A 27,858-nucleotide genomic window follows, 5' to 3' on the forward strand; every position below is an offset into this window, starting at 1 on the left:
CCACTACACTGTACGCAATGACATTCTGTTTCGCCGCTCTCATCCAGACAGCAACAACTGGTTATTATGCATTCCTGACGAACTGGTTAACAAATTAATATGGTACACGCATTTAAGCTACGCACATTACGGAGCAAGAAAATGTTTTCTTATACTGAGACAGAACTGTTATTTTACAAACATGGAAAAACGTATACGACGAGTTTTAGCGTCATGTAAAATTTGCCAGAAAGCTAAGTCTGACACCACTTCACACATTCCTCCATTATATCCCATTATACCTGTTAAATTAAGACATATGGCCGCAGTAGACATTTTTGGTCCAATTCCGAGAACTAATAGAGGTTTTTGCTACATCTTTGTCGCTGTTGAACTCACTTCAAAATTTGTTACCTTCACTCCGTTACGCAAAGCTACTGCTAAAACTGTTTCGAAAGCATTTGTAAAGCATTTTCTATTTCATGTAGGGCATGTGAAGAAAGTAATTTCTGACAATGGATCACAATTTCGTTCTGCTCTATGGACACGCATGTTACGAGCTAGAAACATTTCTCCGATTTATATATCCAAGTACCACGCCTCTTCGAACCCTTGTGAACGACTAATGAAAGAAATTGGTAAACTGTGTAGAATATACTGCCACAAAAGACATGTTAATTGGGACACACACGTACACTCATTTCAAGATGTAATTAATTCCATTCCAAATGAATCCACTATGCTATCTCCGTCTGTTATACTGAAAAACGTTGAACCACCAAACAAAATCAAAGAATTAGTAACATTTCCTACATCTCGTCGATTACGACACCACGAAATAATTGACATTGCGCTGAACAACATCAAACGTGCCGCAGAGCGCCGGAGAAGACAGCAAAAACAGGTTTGTAGACACCGAGATTTTCACGTTGGACAGAAGATATTAGTACGTACACACTATTTATCCAGCAAATTAAAAGGTAAGTGCAGTAAATTTGAACTTCTATACGCAGGTCCATATCGGATTCGCAGCATTCCTCACCCCAATGTTGTACACGTCGAAACTCTGAGAACCAGAAAATCGAAAGGCAACCATCATGTGTCAAACATTAAACCCTTTATCGAATGAAACCACTTTACGATGTAACATGCTATGAGGCCGTTTACACATTTTATGACCACTTATGCAATTATATTCACATGACTAATTACTGATGATTATCGTATTTTTTCTTGGCAAGTGCCCGGCAAGGTAAGGTTAGCAGGTCGCTTTTCTTGTCGTTACACATCAGACCGTGCACATTTTTTCAGATGAACTTACACATTTATGACCACTTATGCAATTATATTGACATTACTAATTACTGATGATTATCGTATTTTTTCTTGGCAAGTGCCCGGCAAGGTAAGGTTAGCAGGTCGCTTTTCTTGTCGTTACACATCAGACCGTGCATATTTTCCAGATGAACTTACACATTTTGTGACCACTTATGCAATTACATTTATGTGACTACCTATTGATGATTATCGTATTTTTTCTTGGCAAGTGCCCGGCAAGGTAAGGTTAGCAGGTCGCTCTTCTTGTCGTTACACACTAGACCGTGCATTTTTTCAGATGAACTTACGCATTTTATGAATAATTATGCAATTCTCTATAATGACGCATTAATTTTATCAAATTCTCTCTCCATTGAAGTCTTTAATTATCGCATCTATCAACTACACTACATATAAGCTGAACTCAACGAATGTCACATTTTGTCTTTCTTATGTATGTACGATTGTTTTTATGTTTTGTTTGTATGCACTGTGAACTAGTTAAGGTATAACACACACCATTTGACTTTGACTTTTTGCCCTATGATATCTCAACATCATGACTGTTTTACATTTTCCTTTTTTGCTGCTGCATTACGATATTCTCTGTACACTTTTTGCCTTTAAACACTGTCTGTGTTTTGAGATATTACGTTTTCTGTCATGTTATGTTGTATGCTTAATTGAGTCACCATTAACCAGTCACTATTTAATGGGTATATGATTTAAATGCAAGACATTAATCTTTGTTCATCAATTTCAGAAATAAATGATGCGTACAGGAAATGAATTAAACAGAAGTGGGAATTTCACCTATGGAATAAACGAAAGAAGATGCAATAAGCTAATGAGGACGAGTAAATGGATCAGAATTAACAAGCATTAACCAGAATATATAATACACATCGCAGAATAGCAGTCTTAACTAATTTTTTCTTTCAGAATACAAAGCGATTGATGCAAGCTGTCAGACAGAACTACACATTTTAGTTTTAAGTGATGAAATATGCTAGGGATTAGGAATAGTTGTGTGATGAATAATGAAATGATTTTTGCAGATGATAATTAATGCTGACGAAGAATAATGATGAAGAATATGGTACTATGAATAATGAAGTTTTTGTTTACAGGTGATGATAATGATGGAGTTATGATGATATGAATAATGAAGTTTTTCTTTACAGATGAGGATAATGTTGAAGTTATGTATTTATGCTATGTAGTTATTTAAGTATTTGTTGCAGTTTACTTTGACAGCAGGTGTTATATTGCGTAGTAGGATGACTGGAGGTTTTGGAAAGGACAGCTATGGAACACATTTTTTATACACATTTCACTACCTGTTAATTCGAAGTTCACTACTTTTCAGCATAGTCTGTGTTTCTTCTTTCAGCTCAATAATCCATTTTGTATTTTTCTTTCAGGAGAAGCTTTTTATGATACTTACTAAACTTGTTACTTATTATACCTGTTCTAGTACTTGCATTTTTCTTACCCACTTGTGTCTATCATTTATAAATGTGATAACCTTGCTACAGCTGACTCATGACGAATGACGTTACACAATCTTTTCATTTATAGGAACAACCTAGAAGCAATTTTTTCTCTTATTTCTTCTTGCTTTCCCTTATAATTACCCAAAGCAATGCATTGCTAGCAGAAAAAACAAAATGTATTAACAGTCCCAGATAATGTCACTAGTTTATGATAATTCTGAATAACACTGATCAGCTCTGAATAGTATGTCACTTGAATAATGACTTCTTAATGATACCAAAACATAATTGCCACTATCTATTGTAATGAGAGTACTTATTATGCCCATGCTTATTAATGCTACTAATGTTTTGTACTATTCAATACTTGCTGGCCACTGAGTGCCCATAATTAATGTAACTTATAATGCCCATGCTTATTAATGCTATGACTGTAATTAACTGATTTCTAATAATGATTTCTTAATGATATGAAGAATACTGAATGATGAATAATGTTTTATACTATTCAATACTTGTTGGCCACTGAGTGCCCATAATTAATGTAATTACTTATTATGCCCATGATTATTAATGCTATGACTGTAATTAACTGATTTTTAATAATGATTTGTTAATGATATGAAGAATACTGAATGATGAATAATGTTTTATACTATTCAATACTTGCTGGCCACTGAGTGCCCATAATTAATGTAACTTATAATGCCCATGCTTATTAAGGCTATGACTGTAATTAACTGATTTTTCTAATAATGATTTCTTAATGATATGAAGAATACTGAATGATGAATAATGTTTTATACTATTCAATACTTGCTGGCCACTGAGTGCCAATAATTAATGTAACTTAACGTTTTCCCATATTAATACTGAATGATGATAAATATTTTGTACTAATCGAAAGTTGCTAGGCCACTGAGTGTTAATAGTTACTTGTAAATATGTCATTTGAATGAGGAAAAATGTTTTGTAATACTCAATACTTGATGGCGATTGATTACCACTCTTGTCTTTAAATTAATTAATGAACATTTTTCTGTAATACTACATTCATGGTACAGAAATGTTCAATGACTAGAGTATGGATACCGCAAACTACTTATGTAATCACTAATCAAGACTTTGTTATGGAGCACTGTGTGCCGCCTCTTAAGAGCGTGGTGTTGACACGACATGCTGTCCACCACCGTAAGCGATGAAGACGTTATTCTGGTCCCACTGTTTGGTGTACCTGGTATACTGCCAAATGATAGTATGGAATACTACTACGACGTTTCACTGTCTTGATACGCTGATAAATACTTCTGGGAACGGAACTGCAGATTGTATCACTTAGTTGTGATTCTGTGGAAAGATATGGACTTTCAGTGCAGCTATGTGCAAACTAAAGTGCTACAACCATGATGCAATCCTTTCCTTTCCTATCCTAATAGTGAAAATCATTTTTTTTACTAACACCATTTATGTTCATGGCCTATACATTTTTTCTCGATTTGTTGAACTCTAGTGCGAGTACACTTGTGTCACTTGTCGACATGATTTTTGCCATTTGTTGTCAAAATACTAAAGACATTTTCGATTTGTTTTGAAGTGCAGTATGTGTGCACTCTTGTCATCTATATTGTATATACTTTTTGTGATTTGATGATTTTTTCTACTCTTGCGTTTATTTGTTATAAAAATGTTCAAAAGTTTTCAGTGCATGTGCACTTATGTGAATATGTTTTCAACTGAACTACAGTGCCTGTGCACTCTTCTCAATTTTCGATATGATTTGTGTTCATTCTGTATACCTTTTATGATTTATGTCATTTGTTACTCTTGTATATACATTTCGTCTTTTACTGATATGTTCTCCACTGCAGTGCATGTGCACTCACGACACTTGTCAACATGATGAAACTGCTAAAGAATTTTTCAGTGTGTGTACACTTTGTTATCTGTCAAATAATTTGTATATACATTTTTCCTGATTTGTTTTGTACTTATATTTTGTCTTGTCTGTAATGTTTTGTAATTGGTGCATGCGCACAACATTTAATTCATGTATTACATCCAAATATTTTGTAAATGTTAATTAATTAAATGAAAAATTTGTTACGATGGCAAGTCCAAATGACTCACCATCGCTGCCAAATTTTTGCCCCCCCAGTGGAGGGTTATGAAACACGTATGTTGTGCGGCAGCGATGCTGAGACATTGTAGAATCTCTGACCAGAGCAGTTGCGCTCGACTCGCAGTAGCGAGCAGTCAGTCAGTCAGTCTGCAGTAGTCAGTCCTCAGTAGTGCTTGGAGTCGGTTGCTAGCAGTAGCGGAGAGCAGTCGGCGGGCGTCGGCATCGCAATGGTCGAGATTCAGGACGAGGTATAATTTATTTAAATAAATAATCATGCAGCTTTGCGCTCATCAGATAATGTAACGAACAGTCATTGTAATTTAACTTTCAAAAATCGCCCCCAATAATAATTTTGATTTAAAAGCAATTTTAGAGACAATCATTCAAATTTCCTTCCATTTCCTTTTAACAAAGATTTTTAAAAGGTACTTCCAATGCTTTTCATGCAAGCGCCAGAGAACAATAAGAGCAGAATTTTGACATGCAGTTTCACTAAGGTAAGAAATTTATTCTCGTTTCGCACAGGGCAAACACCGACTTTTCGGTTGAATTGAGTTTAGGTTATCATTACAGTTTCATTATCATGGGATTAGCGTTCATTATTTAATGGGAACTTGTACTTGAGTCAGATAGCGAGCTTTTATTTAATTGTCATTGTCATTAATATTCTTGTGGGGAGTTTATACTTAGCTGTGGCACCATTACTAATAAATATAGTTATATATTATTAAGAATTTGTTGTGGGGAGGTTACAATAATTAAAACTTTGGCTACCTCTCGGAGGTCGTATGTATCATAGGCTATATTCATTTGAATTGAGGTGACTTACTGTAATTTGCTACTAGCCTGTTACAGGCCCCCACACATGTTACTGGAGCTGAATAAGGAACAAATTCAAGAACACGCTGGTGACATCTGTTTGCCTTGCAGCGAAATGCGCTGCTGTGACTCGTTACGTACCTGCTGCAGCTGGTCCGGCAGCTCTATAGGCACGGGCGGCGGCAGCGGCAAAGGCAGAGGCAACAGCTGCTGCTGCTGCTGCTGCTGCTGCACAGGTGGCGCGCCGCTCAGCTGCGCCTGCAGCCGCACCTGCAGCTCCTGCTGCTCCCGCTGCGTCGCCTGAGGACACCAAAACCACCACCATCAACTTATTTATGTACTTCTGACGTAGTCTCTGGTGTGCTACCTGTAATACGTACTAAAGCACAACGCATTATTCACCAGTAAAATGTTTCGAGCGAGATCGAGTCTATCACTAGTTCAAATATGGTGAAAGGGTAGACAATTATTTGCTTTTGTTATCTAGCAGTTGGAGTCATAAAACTACCTTAGGCTACCGTAGACTATCCTAAGCAAGCGTAGACTACTGTAACTTTCCTAGCAGGCCAGTTGAGGTCGTACCCACATTAGCTGCGCATTAGGTTTTTTGCATACCTATCGGGCGTTACCTCTTGACGATCGCTTTCTTTACGTATGCGATCAGTCTCGTACTAGAGTCCCCTAAAAACCGGAAGCGGTGAAGTATTTAGAAACCGAGAGAGAATATGTAAAGTGCATAGTAGGCTACAGAACACTTTTGTTATACATACTTCTCCTCTTGTCTGTTACATAAAAGTTAACAGTATTCATATCAAAACTGAAATTAATTCAGGTTTTATTCTAAATTGTTGATTTGTAACGTGAAACAGCGGGACGTTGTGGCAAAAATAAAGAAAACAATAAGATTTGTCTAGAAAACTCAATTCCTCAACAAAAAGCTGAAATAAAAAAAACGCAAAACAAAACAATATCAAACATCGCTTCAATACTTCCTAGAAATTATATACACTAGGTGATCAAAAGTATCCGGACACCCCCAAAAACATATTGTTTCATATTAGGGGTATTGTGCTGCCACTTACTTCCAGGTACTCAATATCAGCGACCTCAGCAGTCATTAGACATCGTGAGAGAGCAGAATGGGGAGCTCCGCGGAACTCACGGACTTCGAACGTGATCAGGTGACTGGGTGTCACTTTTGTCATACGTCTGTAAGCGAGATTTCCACACTCCTAAACACCCCTAGGTCCACTGTTTCCGATGTGATTGTGAAGTGGAAACGTGAAGGGACACGTACAGTACAAAAGCGTACAGGCCGACCTCGTCTGTTGACTGACAGAGACCGCCGACAGTTGAAGAGGGTCGTAATGTGTAATAGGCAGACATCTATCCAGACTGTCACAAAGGAATTCCAAACTGCATGAAGATCCACTGCAAGTACTATGACAGTTAGGCGGGAGGTGAGAAAACTTCGATTTCATGGTCGAGCGGCTCCTCATAAGTCACACATCACGTCGGTAAATGCCAAACGACGCCTCGCTTGGTTCAAGGAGCGTAAATATTGGACTATTGAACAGTGGAAAATCGTTGTGTAGAGTGACGAATCACGGTACACAATGTGGCTATCCGATGGCAGGTTGTGGCTATGGTGAATGTCCGGTGAACGTCATCTGCCAGCGTTTCTGTATTGCCAACAGTAAAATTCGGAGGCGGCGCTGTTATGGTGTGGCCGTGTTATTCATGGAGGGGGATTGCATCCCTTGTTGTTTTGCGTGGCACTATCATAGCACAGGCTACACTGATGGTTTAAGTACCTTCTTGTTTCCCACTGTCGAAGAGCAATTCGGGGATGGCGATTGCACCTTTCAACACGATCGAGCACCTGTCCATAATGCACTGCCTGTGGGCGAGTGATTACACGACAAAAACAACCCTTTAATGGACTGGCCTGCACAGAGTCCTGACCTGAATGTTACAGTACACCTTTGGGATGTTTTGGAACGCCGACGTCGTGCCAGGCCTCACCGACCGACTTCGATACCTCCCCCCAGTGCAGCACTTCGTGAAGAATAAGCTGCCATTCCCCAAGAAACCTTCCAGCACCGAACTGAACGTATGCCTGCGAGAGTGGAAGCTGCCATCAACGCTAAGGGTGTGCCAATACCATATTGAGTTCCAGCATTACTGATGGAGGGCGCCACAAACTTGTAAGTCATTTTCAGCCAGGTGTCAGGATACTTTTGATCACATAGTGTACATGTTTCTGTTGTTCAGAAACTACTTTCGCATTCCTCAATAATAGGAAACTCTTGCCTTTGATGATGACGAAGCACATTCTATTGCGTAAAAAATTAATGTATATATGTGTGTGTTATATGTGTGTGTTTGTGGTTGTTAATTGTACTTCCATCAAAAGTAATTACTTTGGTTACATAAAAGAACAAAAGTTACGCGAGCAGCTAATTTTTATTGCTTACAAAATGCAGTTTATAGTATGTAAGGATAGAAAATACGCAGTGGACTAACACTGATTGATGAGCGGTTCAAATAATATGCAAAACAATAAATCAAATAAATACAAGTCGTCGGCTCCCAGGTTCTCGCCGGCCGGTGTGGCCGAGCGGTTCTAGGCGCTTCAGTCTGGAATCGCGCGACCGATACGGTCGCAGGTTCGAATCCTGCCTCGGGCTTGGATGTGTGTTTTGTCCTTAGGTTAGCTAGGTTTAAGTAGTTCTAAGTTCTAGAGGACTGATGACCTCAGATGTTAAGTCCCATAGTGCTCAGTGCCATTTGAACCCTGGTTCTCTCTCACATTTCATTTATGTTTGTTTTCCCATCAGTGCTAGCAATAGTACCGATTATTCTACCATTTACTACGTCATTTAAGTAGTGTACCAAAACTACCGAACCGTAGTTTTGGTAGAGCGCAACTCTACTAATAATATTACGTGATTAGTATTTACGGCAATAATAATAATAATAACAGATATAGTAACGAATTTATGGATTTTTAAGAAATGTCAGTCGTAGTAACACTGTGTTAAGGAATTTTCTCATTATGTTCTTGCCGAATGTGAGTTATGAATGTTTGCAAACACCTATATATTTGAGGATATCTTGAGAAGCAATTTAACTGTGGCTAATACTTGATTTACTTCGACTATGACTACGTCTTGTATGTTGTTGTTGTTGTTGTGGTCTTCAGTCCTGAGACTGGTTTGATGCAGCTTTCCATGCTACTCTGTCCTGTGCAATCTTCTTCATCTCCCAATACCTACTGCAGCCTACATCCTTCTGAATCTGCTTAGTGTATTCATCTCTTGGTCTCCCTCTACGATTTTTACCCTCCACGCTGCCCTCCAATGCTAAATTTGTGATCCCTTGATGCCTCAAAACATGTCCTACCAACCGATCCCTTCTTCTAGTCAAGTTGTGCCACAAACTTCTCTTCTCCCCAATCCTATTCAATACCTCCTTATTAGTTACGTGATCTACCCACCTTATGTTCAGCATTCTTCTGTAGCACCACATTTCGAAAGCTTCTATTCTCTTCTTGTCCAAACTAGTTATCGTCCATGTTTCACTTCCATACATGGCTACACTCCACACAAATACTTTCAGAAACGACTTCCTGACACTTAAATCTATACTCGATGTTAACAAATTTCTCTTCTTCAGAAACGATTTCCTTGCCATTGCCAGTCTACATTTTATATCCTCTCTACTTCGACCATCATCAGTTATTTTACTCCCTAAATAGCAAAACTCCTTTACAACTCTAAGTGTCTCATTTCCTAATCTAATTCCCTCAGCATCACCCGATTTAATTTGACTACATTCCATTATCCTCGTTTTGCTTTTGTTGATGTTTATCTTATATCCTCCTTTCAAGACACTGTCCATTCCGTTCAACTGCTCTTCCAAGTCCTTTGCTGTCTCTGACAGAATTACAGTGTCATCGGCAAACCTCAAAGTTTTTACTTCTTCTCCATGAATTTTAATTCCTACTCCGAATTTTTCTTTTGTTTCCTTTACTGCTTGCTCAATATACAGATTGAATAACATCGGGGAGAGGCTACAACCCTGTCTCACTCCTTTCCCAACCACTGCTTCCCTTTCATGTCCCTCGACTCTTATAACTGCCATCTGGTTCCTGTACAAATTGTAAACAGCCTTTCGCTCCCTGTATTTTACCCCTGCCACCTTCAGGATTTGAAAGAGAGTATTCCAGTTAACATTGTCAAAAGCTTTCTCTAAGTCTACAAATGCTAGAAACGTAGGTTTGCCTTTTCTTAATCTTTCTTCTAAGATAAGTCGTAAGGTTAGTATTGCCTCACGTGTTCCAACATTTCTACGGAATCCAAACTGATCTTCCCCGAGGTCCGCTTCTACCAGTTTTTCCATTCGTCTGTAAAGAATTCGCGTTAGTATTTTGCAGCTGTGACTTATTAAACTGATAGTTCGGTAATTTTCACATCTGTCAACACCTGCTTTCTTTGGGATTGGAATTATTATATTCTTCTTGAAGTCTGAGGGTATTTCGCCTGTCTCATACATCTTGCTCACCAGATGGTAGAGTTTTGTCATGACTGGCTCTCCCAAGGCCATCAGTAGTTCTAATGGAATGTTGTCTACTCCCGGGGCCTTGTTTCGACTCAGGTCTTTCAGTGCTCTGTCAAACTCTTCACGCAGTATCTTATCTCCCATTTCGTCTTCGTCTACATCCTCTTCCATTTCCATAATATTGTCCTCAAGTACATCGCCCTTGTATAAACCCTCTATATACTCCTTCCACCTTTCTGCCTTCCCTTCTTTGCTTAGAACTGGGTTGCCATCTGAGCTCTTGATATTCATACAAGTGGTTCTCTTCTCTCTAAAGGTCTCTTTAATTTTCCTGTAGGCAGTATCTATCTTACCCCTAGTGAGACAAGCCTCTACATCCTTACATTTGTCCTCTAGCCATCCCTGCTTAGCCATTTTGCACTTCCTGTCGATCTCATTTTTGAGACGTTTGTATTCCTTTTTGCCTGCTTCATTCACTGCATTTTTATATTTTCTCCTTTCATCAATTAAATTCAATATTCCTTCAGTTACCCAAGGATTTCTATTAGCCCTCGCCTTTTTACCTACTTGATCGTCTGCTGCCTTCACTACTTCATCCCTCAGAGCTACCCATTCTTCTTCTACTGTATTTCTTTCCCACGTTCCTGTCAATTTTTCCCTTATGCTCTCCCTGAAACTCTCTACAACCTCTGGTTCTTTCAGTTTATCCAGGTCCCATCTCCTTAAATTCCCACCTTTTTGCAGTTTCTTCAGTTTCAATCTGCAGTTCATAACCAATAGATTGTGGTCAGAATGCACATCTGCCCCTGGAAATGTCTTACAATTTAAAACCTGGTTCCTAAGTCTCTGTCTTACCATTATATAATCTATCTGATACCTTTTAGTATCTCCAGGATTCTTCCAGGTATACAACCTTCTTTTATGATTCTTGAACCAAGTGTTAGCTATGATTAAGTTATGCTCTGTGCAAAATTCTGCAAGGCGGCTTCCTCTCTCATTTCTTCCCCCCAATCCATATTCACCTACTATGTTTCCTTCTCTCCCTTTTCCTGCTGACGAATTCCAGTCACCCATGACTATTAAATTTTCGTCTCCCTTCACTACCTGAATAATTTCTTTTATGTCGTCATACATTTCTTCAATTTCTTCATCATCTGCAGAGCTATTTGACATATAAACTTGTACTACTGTAGTAGGCATGGGCTTTGTGTCTATCTTGGCCACAATAATGCGTTCACTATGCTGTTTGTAGTAGCTAACCCGCACTCCTATTTTTTTATTCATTATTAAAGCCACTCCTGCATTACCCCTATTTGATTTTGTATTTATAACCCTGTAATCACCTGACCAAAAGTCTTGTTCCTCCTGCCACCGAACTTCACTAATTCCCACTATATCTAACTTTAACCTATCCATTTCCCTTTTTAAATTTTCCAACCTACCTGCCCGATTAAGGGATCTGACATTCCACTCTCCGATCCGTAGAACGCCAGTTTTCTTTCTTCTGATAATGATGTCCCCTTGAGTAGTCCCCGCCCGGAGATCCGAATGGGGGACTATTTTACCTCCGGAATATTTTACCCAAGAGGACGCCATCATCATTTAATCATACAGCTGCATGTCCTCGGGAAAAATTACGGCTGTAGTTTACCCTTGCTTTCAGCCGTTCGCAGTACCAGCACAGCAAGGCCGTTTTGGTTAATGTTACAAGGCCAGATCAGTCAATCATCCAGACTGTTGCCCCTGCAACCACTGAAAAGGCTGCTGCCCCTCTTCAGGAACCACATGTTTGTCTGGCCTCTCAACAGATACCCCTCCGTTGTGGTTGCACCTACGGTACGGCCATCTGTATCGCTGAGGCACGCAAGCCTCCCCACCGACGGCAAGGTCCATGGTTCATGGGGGGGACGTCTTGTATAAGAAACCGAAAAATGAACCAAGAAGGCTAAGAAACAAAAATACATTATAGCAGTCATGGCACCTGGTAATATTTTCTTCTTTCTTCAGATAAGTAAATCATTGTCGGACAGGCATTTCCAGAACTGCGACGAGTTGATTTTGGAGGTTGAACATTTCCTTAAGAGCCGAAATGTTTTTTTTTTTTACAGGTTGATTTTGGTAAATGGGAAGAAACTGCACAAAACGATTGCTGAGATGATGAGGAGAAAAACAGGTCATACAGACATATGGCTGGAAATGCGATGCAGTGGAGGTACACCAACTTGAAGGTGCAGGTATAAGGTCTTTGACAGTGTAGGTTTCAGTGGCTGACAACACATATGAGAACACACTATGCTAGTGGAAATGTTCTGTCGGCACTAGTGTGTTAGCTCCACACACAAGATGGCAGTGTGCTCTAGCACCATCATGTATAGTCCGATTAAAATTACTTGACAGTTGACATCTGTCAGTTGCTACTACGGTGTTGCCACAGCGGCCGGACGAGGAATCAGGAGTGAAGTGATCAGTTGTGGGAGTTCTTCACTATCTGATTTTAATCAGGCTATAGTAGCCGCTTTACTCTTGGCACCACCAAACGCACGTCTTCCAGCGGAGGAGACAGAGTCACCCACATGAAGCCCATATTTGCCGATCAGTCGTTGTGCAAGGACGACTGGCCCTATTAGGCGTTCGCCAATAATCCCTGCGCACACACTGAGACTGAGCTGGTGCTGATGGTTCACTGCCACCACACCGTGGGGATTTTCCGTTGCCAACAGGTCGGTAGTGTGAAAGTTGACGAGACCGTCCCTCTGGAGAAACGCCTTCTGTAAACAAGTCGGATGACAGAAATGCCATCACCGTAGCTGCCTGCGTGAAGAACCAACAACAAAACCATCGCCTTGGTGGCAAATGCACAGGTAATAAGGCCTGCATGCATTGTACGTGATTCAGATAGTGACAGTTGTGGATGATGTTTCACACGATCGCGTGGCTTACTCCATGCTGGAGGGCCAATTGCGCCGTTATGATTCGAGGTCAGTGTCGAAGATATTTTATCTCCACCTTCAAGTGGATGCACCTCCACTGGATCGCATCTCCGCCCTTACGTCCATATGACCTTTTTGCTGCTTATCGTCCCAGAGATAGTTTCCTGCAGTTTGAACAATTTAACAAACTCGCCTTGTATAACTAAGGTTGTAACGACCCAACAAAATGCCAGTTATGAGTTTCTTTTTGTAATTAAGATAGTGAGATTTATCTCCGGCCGAAGTGGCCGAGCGGTTCTAGGCGCTACAGTATGGAACCGCGCGACCGCTACGGTCGCAGGTTCGAATCCTGCCTCGTGCATGTATGTGTGTGAAGTTCTTAGATTAGTTAGGTTTAAGTAGTTCTAAGTTCTAGGGGACTGATGACCTCAGATGTTAAGTCCCATAGTGCTCAGAGCCATTTGAACCATTTTTGAGATTTATCCTTTCCTGCGCAGTTTGGATCAAGAGCATTTAATCAAATAATTCACACTTAATTTGTAACTAATGTAATCACAGGGATAACATAAGACAAAGATAATTGATATGGTTAAGATGGATATATCTTCCTGACAATGACTTTGAAATTTGGTGTGTGCTAGTGCACAGATCGAAAAGGGACTGATTAGAGTGCTGAAAGCGTCGCTAGTAGTAGGTTTGAGCCATGATGGAGATTCGCAAATGTGGCTCGCGTGCAATTGCAAGGCGCGATTGAAGACCATGTGAATTTCTCGCAGGCGTCACAAAAAAATTGTGTGAAATCTTATGGGACTTAACTGCTGAGGTCATCAGTCCCTAAGCTTACACACTACTTAACCTAAATTATCCTAAGGACAAACACACACACCCATGCCCGAGGGAGGACTCGAACCTCCGCCAGGGCCAGCCGCACCGTCCATGACTGCAGCGCCTGAGACCGCTCGGCTAATCCCGCGCGGCCGCAGGCGTCACACTCGTGGGTTGTAGGTGGCTGAGAAAAATCACTGACAGCAGTTTATCTCACTCCACAACATTAGTGCGTTGTCATAAACGTCGTACATTGAGTAGTTCTGCACCACTGTCGTCTTTGACCAACCTCTATACAAAATTAGGGCAGTCGACGACGCCAGCATCACGGGATTGTAACACTGCCACTGAGAGTGATCAGTAAATTAAAGGGAAAATTCCGATGTCTCTTTTGAAAACAGTTAAGTACTGAAAGAAATTTGAGTGTGTTGTTATGCTGTCACGTGCTTATCGCATGGTATGCAGTTTTACAGCGTTGTTCCAACAGTTAACGTTTCATTATAAGTTTCCATTATTTTCTAGGTTTTCCCGTTCTGTTTATTTCATCTAAAAATACGCTGATCAGCCAAAACAGCCCACCGTAACTGTAGATGCCGCCTGTTAGCGTTGCGCGCACGTGACGGGTATCAGAAATATGTAAGCAGAGCAGACACGGTCCGGGGTATCACCCTAGCGAAGGTAGGAGCTGGAAATGGGGGAACCCACTGAGACAAGCGACTTTGGCAAAGGGTAGATTATTCTTAAGCAGAGCCTGTAACGAATATCTCGAAAACGGTTAAAAATGGTTCAAATGGCTCTAAGCACTATGGGACCTAAATTTGAGGTCATCAGTACCCTAGACTTAGAACTACTTAAACCTAAGTAACCTAAGGACATCACGCACATCCATTCCCGAGGCAGGATTCGAACCTGCGACCGTAGCAGCAGCTCGTTCCGGACTAAAGCGCCTAGAACTGCTCGGCCACAGCGGCCGGCCAAAAACGGTGAATCTGGTCGAATGTTCACGTGCTACTGTCGTGATCTACGGAAAGAAATAAGACAGTGAAAGTACCATTAGGCGCTAAATGATTGGACGTCCGCGACTCTTTACGGAACGTGGGGTTCGGAGGCTTGTCTATTCTGTAAAGTAGGTTAGACGGTGAATTGTGACATACCTGCCGAAAGAGCATATTTCTGGTGCACGCACAGGTGGTTTCGGAGCACATCGTCCATCGTACATGGTTGAACATGGAGCTCCGCAGCAAACCACCCCTACGTATTCACATGTTGACCCAACGACTTTGTCAATTACGATTGCAGTGTACACGGGATAATCGCGATTCGACCGTTGATCAATAGAAACGCGATCAGTGGAAAGGTGTCGGCTCTTCGGGTGAATCACATTTTTACTATGCTAGGTCGCCGTCATCGAGGTGAACGACGGCTCGAAACGTGCAGCGCGCCACGGACACAAGCTGGTGGGAGCAGTATTACGCTACGGGAGACATTCTCCTGCGCTTGAATGGGACCTGTGGTAGGAATCAAAGACACACTGACGGCTGCGAACCACCTCCATCCATTCACGCTTGATGTCTTCCATGGTGGTGGTGGTGGTGGTAACTTCCTATGGGACCAAACTGCTGAGATCATCGGTCCCTAGGCTTACTCACTGCTTAATCTAACCTAAACTAATTCACGCTAAGGACGACACACGCACCCATGCCCGAGGGAGGACTCGAACCTCCGACGGGGCGGGAGTCGCGAGAACCGTCGCAGTGCGCCGCAGACCGAGCGGCGTCTTTCCCCATGGCGATGTCATCTTTTAGCAGTATAACTGTCCGTGTCTCGGAACCAGAACCATGGTACAGTGGTTTGAGGAGATATATAGTGAACTCACCTTGATGTCTCGGAGATCAAATTGGCCTGATGTAAATCGTATGAAAGCCATCTGTCTCGCTATCGGACGCCACGAGCACGTATGCAAATCACCGGCCCGTTACTTACGTGAATCGTGTGACCTGTGCGTAGCCATCTAATGCCACATAACTCCACAAATCCACCAACAAATTGTCGGAACCCTGATGCGCACAATCAATGATGTATTTCGTTCCAAAGACAAAGAAACAAGCTATTAAGCAGGTGGTCATACTGTTTCGGCTCATCAGCGTACATATCTAACAGTAAGTGCTAGTGTGCTACGGCATCTATATATTGTTGTGTTGAAGATCATTTCAAGTACATTTTACTATAGTAAGTACGTTTTACTGTATTAAGAATGTTCTGTCAAAATCATTGAGCAGAGTGATTCAAGCATTCTAAATTCAGTAAGTGCAGGGAATTTCTGTTTCAGTAGGCACGGTACAAAATTTTATAATCGACTTCTACGCGCAGTTGTACATTATGTATAACACTGCTTTAATCAACTGGTTTTGCAGTAAGTTTGTCCAGTTGGATTACCGACCGTATTACTTCAAACTCATCGAAGTTTATTTCAAGCAGATAAGTTATTCAATGTTAACTTTTATTTCCGTGGAAGCTCAGCAACAAATTTTACGCGTTTTATTCATTAATAACCTCATTTTAAAAATACTATAGTAGTTGAGTGTGCTGTAACTGCTATTTCGACAGCGAGTTGTGTACATTTCCCCATTTCTGTTTGGAATCGACAGCCTTGCTTGCGAAATCCTTAGATATGCGACCATATTGTTTAATTGGTTGTAACGTAGAGTCTCCGCCAGGTCACCCATCGTTTCGAAAAATGCGGTCTGTGGAAGAGTGAGCGTGTAGTGAAGGACCTACACCATCAACAAGTTTCATGGTGAGCTTGTTTTTTTTTCAGGTAATTATTAAAACTTCATTAGTACTACCCGTCGTGCACAGAGAGCCCGCTGCATCACTCCCAACCACTGCCGTCTGTCAGTAAAATGTTCAAATGTGTGTGAATCCCTAAGGGACCAAACTGCTGAGGTCATCGGTCCCTAGACTTACACACTACTTAAACTAATGCTAAGAACAACACACACACCCGTGCTCGACGGAGGACTCGAACTTCCGGCGGGAGGGGGTCTGTCAGTCGCAAAGCTATTCTATTCGAACTACAGAGATGCATTTCATTCTCTCCTCTATCTCATATTCTGAGATTAGGCTGCAGCAAGACAAAGAGAAACCAATACCTGCAAGTATCCATCCTATTTACATGCCATACGCAAGGCAAGGTAGGAGGTAGTCATTGGTGTGTGTGTGTGTGTGTGCGCCACGGCAGACAGACAGTGAGCCTCACCTGCAGCATGGACAGCAGCTGCTCCTGCTGTATGAACAGCGCCGACTGCAGCGCTGGGTTAGTCGCCGTCTGCAGCTGCTGCTGCACACCTTGCAGCTGGTCCTGCAACACAAAACACAACAAAAATGGTTCAAATGGCTCTGAGCACTATGCGACTTAACTTCTGAGGTCATCAGTCGCCTAGAACTTAGAACTAATTAAACCTAACTAACCAACGTGCGTCATACTTTACCGCCCTTCGCGCGCAGTTTCGGCACCACTGTAAAGTCACCAGTTCAGTCGTTTCTGCCCATTGTACGCGTTTTATTACTAGTGTACAGAATAGTAAAAGTTTTCTGTGCCTGCCCGAGGCAGGATTCGAACCTGCGACCGTAGCGGTCGCTCGGTTCCAGACTGTAGCGCTTAGAACCGCATGGCCATTCCGGCCGGCAAAACACAACACATCATGTCTCATCCTCATACTGACGACACGGGACGCAACTTACTCTTTATTAATGTCGGTACGTTTACGAAGATATTCTTAGCGCGTTCTCGCTCACAAGTTGTTAGGGCGGTTTGTCGCGAGGCGTGTGATTCACATCTCAGCTGAAGCGATCTGCTCTGCACTGGACTTACTCTTCCTTCCACACTAAGAGCGCAGAGCTTCGTCTTCGGCTCACCTTACTAGTCGTGTAGCTTGTTATGTGAATCGCTGCTACTCGTTTTACACCAGAGGTGCCCAACCCTTTAGCTGACCTGCGCCGCATTGGAAGAAGACGAGTATATTTGGGCCGTGCTTAATACTGTATAATACTTTACACTACCAACAATAACTGCTGAGAAAAATAAGAAGAAGAGAAAAAACAGTATGGACCAATGACAATAACATTGTGTGGCAGGAGTTTCAGATTGAAAACATTCAATTTATCGTACCTTTACATAAAAGGAATTCTATGGAATTTCTTTTTTTCTCAGTCGTGTGATAGATGGTTGGTTTGGGTCGCATGGGGCCCATGGGATGTTGGCTGGACACCCCTGTTTTACACAGAGCCGAATGGGAACCCTCAGACGGGACGGAGCGAGCCGCTTGCTACGTGCGTCATACTTTACCGCCCTTCGCGCGCAGTTTCGGCACCACTGTAAAGTCACCAGTTCAGTTGTTTCTGCCCATTGTGCGCTTTTTATTACTAGTGTACAGAATAGTAAAAGTTTTCTGTGCGTGCCTGACGATGATGAAAATATTAGCTACATTCGACGTATTGTGAAAAATTAAAGAACGCATGTTATGAAATCATTATGAAAGGACAGGAAACGGAATGCACAGAAGGAAGATGAGATCGTTTTAAAAATGGGGTCAAAAAGGCAGTTAAGGAAACGCTCGGAGTCAAGGAGAGGAAAAAAGTAAAGAAAGAATGGGTAACACCAGATATGATAACCAAGATTGATGATCGCAGGAAATGGAAAACTGTAAACACAGAAGAAGGGAAGCGCAATTACAGGAGGTTAAATAAAGAATTAAGAAGGGAGACAGAAAAAGCAAAGGAGAAATGGCTGACAGAAAAGTGTGAACAGATAGATAAATTAGAGAAAGAAGGAAAATATGATTTGATGTACTAAGAAGTAATGGAAAAAAAATGGTTCAAATGGTTCTGAGCACTATGCGACTTAACTTCTGAGGTCATCAGTCGCCTAGAACTTAGAACTAATTAAACCTAACTAACCTAAGGACATCACACACATCCATGCCCGAGGCGGATTCGAACCTGCGACCGTAGCGGTCGCGCGGTTCCAGACTGTAGCGCCCAGAACCGCTCTGCCACTCCGGTCGGCAAGAAGTAATGGATTTGACATTCAGGGAAAAGAGAAATAACAATGGACTAAAGGAAGTAGAGGCAGCAGACGGTAAAATGGTGAGTGAACCCCAATAAGTAATGAGAAGATGGGAAGAATATATAGAATGACTATACGCTGCAGACAGCCGACTAACAATAAGTGAAGAAGACCTTGAGATAAAGGAAGAAGATAAAGTTGCAGATGATGACAAAGGAAATGCAATACTAACTAGTGAGATTGAGGAATCTATGAAGAGATGAAAAATGGAAAGGCAATGGGAATTGATGAGATTCCTGCGGAACTGTTAAAGTCATTGGAGAAAGAAGGGAAAAGGGAGTTGACTGAATTGTGTAATCAAATATAGATGACAGGAAACTTTACAGAAAGTATCGTAATACCTATATAAAAGAAAAAGCACAGCAAAAAGTGTGAGGAACATAGAATAGTGAGCCTGATATCGCATGCAGCCAAAGTCTTTCTGAGGACGCTCAACAGAGGGCTATATGGAGAGCTGAATTGCGTAATAGGAGATGAACAATTTGGTTTCCGTCGAGGAGTGGGAACTAGAGATGCCATTGGGCTACTGAGAGTGATAGGGGAGAGGTACATGGAGAAGAAAAGGAAGGTGTATGTTGTGTTCATTGATCTTGAGAAGGCTTTTGACTGTATCAGAGTGGACAAACTGATGGAAATCCTAAGGAAACATGGAATTGACTGGAGGATAGATGGCTAATTAGAAATTTCTATTTGAACCAGAGAGCAAGAGTAAGAATAGGAGGTGTGATGATTGAAGAAATTGAACTGGGAAGAGGTGTAAGACAAGGATGTTGTTTATCACCAACACTGTTCAATATATATCTGGGGGAAGTTTTGATGGAAGGAGAGGAATTTGCATAGGGGGTCGGAGAGTGGAGTGTATAAGATTTGCAGACGACATGGTTGTGAAGGCAGAGAGTGCAGGAGAGATGGAACAAATGTTAGATGATCTAAACGCAAAATTCTACAATAAATTTCAGCTAGTAATAGCGAACAGAATACTCCGTTCAAGAATTACAAGAGGGTGAGGTATACTTGGAAAAGATTGGGAGATACCGGAAGATTTCCGTTAGATTACATCATTGTCAGGAAGAGATTCCAAAATCAGATACTGGATTGTAAGACGTAACCTGGAGCAAATACAACCTCAAACCATTACTTAACAGTGATGAAGGGTAGACTGAAGTTTAAAAGACTAGTCAGGAAGAATCATTGCACAAAGAAGTGGGATAAGGAAGTACTAAGAATTGATGAGATACACTTGAAGTTCTCTGAGTTTTTATAAAAACTGCGATAAGAAGTACCTCTGTAGGCAGTTCGGTTGAAGAGGAATTGTCATGTCTAAAATGGGCAATCACAGAAGTTGGAGACGTAGGTACAAAGAAGGTAACTGCGAAGAAACTGAGTTACGGGGAAAAAAAATCAGTTGATCGATGAAAGAAGGAAGTACAAAAATGTTCAGGGAAATTCAGGAATATAGAAATACAAGCCACTCAGAAATGAAATAAATGGGAAGTGCAGGGAAGCTAAGACGAAATGGCTGCAGGAAAAATATGAAGAAGTCGAAAAGAAATAATGGTCGGAAGGACTGACTCAGCATAGAGGAAAGTCAAAACACTCTTTGGGGAAATTAAAATCAAGAGTGACAAAATTAAGAATACAATGGGAATTCCACTGGTAAATGGAGAGAAGAGTGCGGATAGGTGGAAAGTGTACATTGAAGGCCTCTATGAGGGGGAAGACTTGTCTGATGACGTGGTAGAAGAAGAAACAGGAGTGGATATAGAAGAGATAGGGAATCCAACATTAGAATCAGAATTTAAAAGAGCTTTCGAAGATCTACTACTAAAATTGCATACGAATATCTCAGATGCTTGCTGCCTGCTGCATCTCAGGGACATAACCAGTCTTAACCTACGCCTCGCGTCGCCAGGAAGCTTCGGCGAACATATTGTTCTCCATGACGTGATTCATGAACCATACACATTTCTGCAAAGGTTTTGAAACAGCGTCCATATATATTTGTTTGTTTGTGTGTGTGTGTGTGTTTGTGTTTTTGTGTGTGCGTGTGTTTGGTGACAGGTTTTACTTCATAACAAATGGTTCAAATGGCTCCAAGTACTATGGGACTTAACATCTGAGGGCATCAGTCCCCTCGACTTAGAACTACTTAAACCTAACTAACCTAAGGACATCACACACATCCATGCCCGAGGCAGGATTCGAACCTGCGACTGTAGCAGCAGCGCGGTTACAGACTGAGGCGCCTAGAACTGCTCTTCCACAGCGGCCGGCTTACTTCGTAACACTTATCATGAATATAGTCTATGAACAACTAACAGTTACATTAGATGGTGAGAAAAGTAGTAGATTACTTTAGAAATACAGAAAAGTATGTCGCGATTATTGGACGACACATGCCTTTTGGTACGATTAGGAAATAATGTAAGGTGCTTCTTTACTCGACACTTCCATTTCTGCCCATTATGCTCTAATTGTAGTGCATCGCGATTATTATCTTCGTCATGCTTTAAAAAAATGGTTCAAATGGCTCTGAGCACTATGGGACTCAACTGCTGAGGTCATTAGTCCCCTAGAACTTAGAACTAGTTAAACCTAACTAACCTAAAGACATCACAAACATCCATGCCCGCGGCAGGATTCGAACCTGCGACCGTAGCGGTCCTGCGGTTCCAGACTGCAGCGCCTTTAACCGCACGGCCACTTCGGCCGGCGTCATGCTTTACACGGGTCTGTTATAGTCAGTTTTCATTAATTGGTACGAACACTGAAACAACTTCTCTGCTTCACCGCTCTTCTAATTATACATCTTCGCGGAGTCAGTTTGCTTTCGACGAATGGAAATAGTTCACAGGTTGCTGCCCATGTGATATTCCTTTGTGTGAAAGAGAACTCGCCGTTACTGTGTTACATCCGAGTCACTGTGCTTCTTTGGATCAGTTCCTTTCTTTGAGATGACCATATTTGGAAAGAAGATTGCTTTTGTCTGCTGTAGGCCAATGTTGCCATGCAGATTTTACAATGAATAAAAAATCAGGTGAGACCATTTCAATTTTCGTGGTGGAGTTATTGTATGCCGAGGTTAGCTTAGTACTGCTAAGTCGTGTTCACTCCACTCACAGGAATCGGGCTGCGTGCTTACGCATAGTAAGTGGGAGCTCTTAGGTTGATACACGTGATTGAATGGGAGGTGATTACACTTATGAGCCAAAACATTATGACCACCTGGTTAATAGTCTGTATATTCCGGCTTTGAGACGAAATACATCACTGAATCTGTGTATCAGGGATCCGACAGCTTTTTGGCAGATTTGTGGAGGTATGTGGCATTATATGGCTACGCACAGGTCATATACTACGCGTAAATAACGAGCTGCTGATTTGCGTAAAGTGGGGTGGCGCCCGATAGTGGTCAAGATGGGTTCCATGTGGTCTCCGATACATCAACGTGAGGTCACAAAGAGCTCGTCCAACCACTATAGCATGGTTCTGGCTCCCGAGACACGGACAGTTATACTGCTGAAAGATGACATCGCGGTCGGGCAAGATATCAAGCATAAAACGGTGCACGTGGCTCGCAGCTGTCACCGTGTCTTCGATTACTACCACAGGTCCCATTCAAACGCAGAAGAATATCTTCCGCAGTATAACACAGCTCCCACCAGCCTCCGCCCCTGCCGCACAGCACGTTTCGAGCCGCCGTTCACATCTACATCTTCATCTACATTTATACTCCGCAAGCCACCCAACGGTGTGTGGCGGAGGGCACTTTACGTGCCACTGTCATTACTTCCCTTTCTTGTTCCAGTCGCGTATGGTTCGCGGGAATAACGACTGCTGGAAAGCCTCCGTGCGCGCTCGAATCTCTCTAATTTTACATTCGTGATGGGAGGTATAAGTAGGGGGAAGCAGTATATTCGACACCTCATCCAGAAACGCACCCTCTCGAAACCTGGACGGCAAGCTACACCGCGATGCAGAGCGCCTCTCTTGCAGAGTCCGCCACTTCAGTTTGCTAAACATCTCCGTGACGCTATCACGCTTACCAAATAACCCTGTGACGAAACGCGCCGCTCTTCTTTGGATCTTCTCTATCTCCTCTGTCAACCCGACCTGGTACGGATCCCACATTGATGAGCAGGACTCAAGTATAGGTCGAATGAGTGTTTTGTAAGCCGCCTCCTTTGTTGATGAACTACATTTTCTAAGGACTCTCCCAATGAATCTCAACCTGGCACCCGCCTTACCAACAATTAATTTTATATGATCATTCCACTTCAAATCGTTCCGTACGCTTACTCCCAGATATTTTACAGAAGTAACTGCTACCAGTGTTTGTTTGGCTATCATATAATCACACAATTATTGATCCTTCTTTCTATGTATTCGCAATACATTACATTTGTCTATGTTAAGGGTCAGTTGCCACTCCCTGCACCAAGTGCCTATCCGCTGCAGATCTTCCTGCATTTCGCTGCAATTTTCTAATGCTGCAACTTCTCTGTATACTACAGCATCATCCGCGAAAAGCCGCATGGAACTTCCGACACTATCTACTAGGTCATTTATATATATTGTGAAAAGCAATGGTCCCATAACACTCCCCTGTGGCACGCCAGAAGTTACTTTAACGTCTGTAGATGTCTCTCCATTGAGAACAACATGCTGTGTTCAGTTTGGTAAAAACTCTTCAATCCAGCCACGCAGCTGGTCTGATATTCCGTAGGCTCTTACTTTGTTTATCAGGCGACAGTGCGGAATTGTTTCGAACGCCTTCCGGAAGTCAAGGAAAATGCATCAATCTGGGAGCCTGTATCTAATATTTTCAGGGTCTCATGAACAAATAAAGCGAGTTGGGTTTCACACAATCGCTGTTTCCGGAATCCATGTTGATTCCTACAGAGTAGATTCTGGGTTTCCAGAAATGACTTGATACGCGAGCAAAAAACATGTTCTAAAATTCTACAACAGATCGATGTCAGAGATATAGGCCTATAGTTTTGCGCATCTGCTCGACGACCCTTCTTGAAAACTGGAACTACCTGTCCTCTTTTCCAATCATTTGGAACCTTCCGTTCCTCTAGAGACTTGCGGTACAAGGCTCTTAGAAGGGGGGCAAGTTCTTTCTCATACTCTGTGTAGAATCGAATTGGTATTCCATCAGATCCAGTGGACTTTCCTGTGTTGAGTGATTTCAGTCGCTTTTCTATTCCTTGAACACTTATTTCGATATCAGCCATTTTTTTGTTCGTGCGAGGATTTAGAGAAGGAACTGCAGTGCGGTCTTCCTCCGTGAAACAGCTGTGGAAAAAGGTGTTTAGTATTTCAGCTTTAGGCGTGTCATCCTCTGTTTCAATGCCATTTTCATCCCGGAGTGTCTGGATATGCTGTTTCGATCCACTTACTGATTTAATGTAAGACCAGAACTTCCTATCATTTTCTGTCAAGTCGGTACATAGAATTTTACTTTCGAATTCACTGAACGCTTCGCGCATAACCCTCCTTACGCTAACTTTGACGTCGTTTAGCTTCTGTTTGTCTGAGAGGTTTTGCCTGCGTTGAAATTTGCAGTGAAGCTGTCTTTCCTTTCGCAGTAGTTTCCTAACTTTGTTGTTGAACCACGGTGGGTTTTTCACGTCCCTCACAGTTTTACTCGGCACGTACCTGTCTAAAACGTATTTTACGATTGCCCTGAACTTTTTCCATACACACTCAACATTGTCAGTGTCAGAACAGAAATTTTCGTTTTTATCTGTTAGGTAGTCTGAAATCTGCCTCCTATTACTCTTCCTAAACAGATAAACCTTCCTCCCTTTTATTATATTCCTATTTACTTCCGTATTCAGGGAGGCTGCAACGGCCTTATGATCACTGATTCACTGTTCTGCGCTTACGGAGTTCACCTCGATGACGGCAATTGTGGAGACGACCATGAATCTAGCGCAGCAAAAACGTGATTCACTCGAAGAGTTCCATTGATCGACGGCCGAATCGCGACGGTCCGTGCCCACTGCAATCGTAACTGACGATGTCGCTGAGTCAACATGTGGACACGCAGGGGTGGTATGCGGAGCTCCATGTTCTACACTGCTGGCCACCGTAAATGCAACACCAAGAAAGACAAGAGGTAGCACAACAAAATTTATTTTGTAGATAACACGTTGACCAAGTATCAAATGATTACGTTTACAGACGTCTGTGACATGTGGTTCCTGCCAGAATCAGTAGCCAGAGTAGCCGCCATTGTTGGAGATCACCGCTGCCACACGTCTCGGCATTGAGTCAAAGAGACGTTGGATGTGTTCCTGGGGTACAGCAGCCCAAGCAGCTTCCACACGTTGCCAAAGATCATCTGGTGTGGCAGCTGGGGATGTAATCTGGGTCACTCGTTGAGCAACCGTGGACCACATGTTTTCTATCGGCGAAAGATCCGGAGAGCGAGCCGGCCAGGGAAGCAATTCAATCTGGTTATTGACGAAGAACCTTTGGACAATGCGTGCCACGTGTGGTCGCGCATTATCCTGTTGAAATATGGCTGTGGCCGAGCCCTGAAGGTAAGGAAGGACAACTGGCTCCAGCACCTCGGATATGTAGCGCCGGCTATTTAAAGTACCGGCAATGCGTACTAGAGGCGTGCGAGAGTAATATCCAATACCGCCCCATACCATAATACCCGGTGCAAGACCAGTGTGGCGGTGCATAATGCAGCTGTCCAGCATCCTCTCTCCACGGTGTCTCCACACTCGAATCCGACCATCGTGGTGCTGCAGACAGAAGCGTGCCTCGTCAGTAAAGACAACGTCATTCCATTCTGCCGTCCACATCCGTCTGTCATCACACCATTGGCGACGGAGACGTCTGTGGTTCTGCGTCAATGGTAGACGAAGCAATGGACGTCTTGCGGACAGACCACTCTGCTGTAAACGGCGTCGAATGGTACGCGCAGACACTGGATGATGCGTTACAGACGCAATGTGCTGTGCTATGGTTCGGGATGTCACTGAACGATCCGTCACTGCCATGCGCACAATTTGCCTATCAGCACGTGCAGTGGTGCACCGAGGTGAATGCGATCGACCACGTCGGTCCGTCGTACCCTCCTGCATCCAACGGTCACATATCCGCATTACAGTTGTTTGGTTTCGTCCAACACGACTAGCGATTTCTCTGTATGATAATCCACAATCTCGGTAAGCCACTATCCTTCCTCTGTCGAACTCGGATACTTGATCAAAAGATGTTCGCTGTTGTCTACGAGGCATAACTGATCGTCTTGTGAAACAACCACAAGGTAAACACACGTGCCGAACGTACACTCGTCGAAATCGCCAAGCCTTAAATGGCGCTATGAGGTGGCGCCACAGGCGCGCGTGATGTGCGTCTGCGTTGAAATTCTAATCAGTTGCATATCTCATCGCTGCAAACTCATGGTGTAAATTTCACTTGATTCGGATGCTTCCTTCAGGGTGTTGCATTTACGGTGGCCAGTAGTGTATAATGTATGATGAACGGTGTGCTTCGAAACACCGTGCACCAGCGTTGTGCTCTTCGGCAGAGATGTCACAGATCACCATCTACCCTACTTTACAGAGCAGACAAGCCTCCAAACCCCACGTTCTGTGAAGAGTCGTGGACGTCCAACCATTTAGTGCTTAGTAACAGCTTCGCAGTCCTTATACCTCTTTCAGTAGATGCTAACGACACTAGCACGTGAACATTCGACCAGCTTTGCCGCTTCGTTCCCAGGTTCCCAGGTTCTGTGTAATAACAATCTGCCTTCTGTCACCGTTTCCCGTGCCCACAAAGCCACCAGGCGACATCCGACGTCGCGGTGGGCAGTGATCATAATGTTTGGCCTATCAGCTTATGGAATCGTACGTTACCCTTTCACTTCCTCGCACTGTAAATTCAACGACATTCTACTCCCCTGAAGCACAAAATCGTTTTCACATATTCAAGAACTCTGAAACGCGAATATGATGTTTCTGTTGCTGGTTGTAAACGTAAATCTTGTACTTTTGGGGTTGAATAGTTCGCGGAGTTATAATGTGGTTTCCTTACATTCAGTTAAAATATACTTGCCTGTCATAGCATGTCTATCAGAGTCAGTGCAAAATATTCCTCATCATTCTTTGCATTAAGTTGCCACAGAGTGCCACGTTTGATGGGCGTCATGAAATTTTTACGATCACTTCACGATCCACAGTCACTAAGGGTATTTTGGAAATCAGCTAGCGAACACCGATCCAATGGAAACAGAAAATGCGCGACGTTTCTCTGTACGCTATTAATGTTCAGGTGCTCATAAAGCTAGATCGATGGATACTGTTTCGTTGATTGTTAATTGTTGTTTGCCAGACAGTGCGTTACGTAACCTCACTCACTCTTACGATGTTATGTACAAAAAAAAAAAAAAAAAAAACACTCTCACACCCCTTTTAGCAGTAGTATCGTTTAAGTACCCAAGTCGTAAATCTTGCCTGCGACTGAATTGTCGGAAGACACTTTTATGGTATAATATAGCTGAGGTAGCAGTAGAAAACAACTGAAAGGACAATACTAGCCTAACGTATGCCCTGTTTATATTCTTGTCGCAACCTGCCTCCTCGGGTAGAAGGTGACACCGCTATAGCACTCCACTTGAAACAATACCGCAACGGACCTAATAGCCATCTCTGCTGC

The 27,858-nt window shown here is 42.5% G+C and overlaps 1 protein-coding gene across 1 annotated transcript in view; it reads right to left on the minus strand.

Annotated features, from left to right (window-relative positions):
* The window catches only part of LOC126252011 (peroxidase-like), a 184,593-nt gene that overhangs the window by 125,794 nt on the left and 30,941 nt on the right, over positions 1-27,858 (minus strand). The window contains exons 2-3 of the mRNA XM_049952798.1: positions 17,308-17,409; positions 5,872-6,030 (exon numbers count right to left, since the gene is read on the minus strand). Coding sequence (XP_049808755.1) covers positions 5,872-6,030; positions 17,308-17,409 — 261 coding nt within the window. The remainder of the gene's footprint in view (positions 1-5,871; positions 6,031-17,307; positions 17,410-27,858) is intronic.

Source organism: Schistocerca nitens, chromosome 1 (assembly GCF_023898315.1).
Source record: "Schistocerca nitens isolate TAMUIC-IGC-003100 chromosome 1, iqSchNite1.1, whole genome shotgun sequence".
Taxonomy (NCBI): domain Eukaryota; kingdom Metazoa; phylum Arthropoda; class Insecta; order Orthoptera; family Acrididae; genus Schistocerca; species Schistocerca nitens.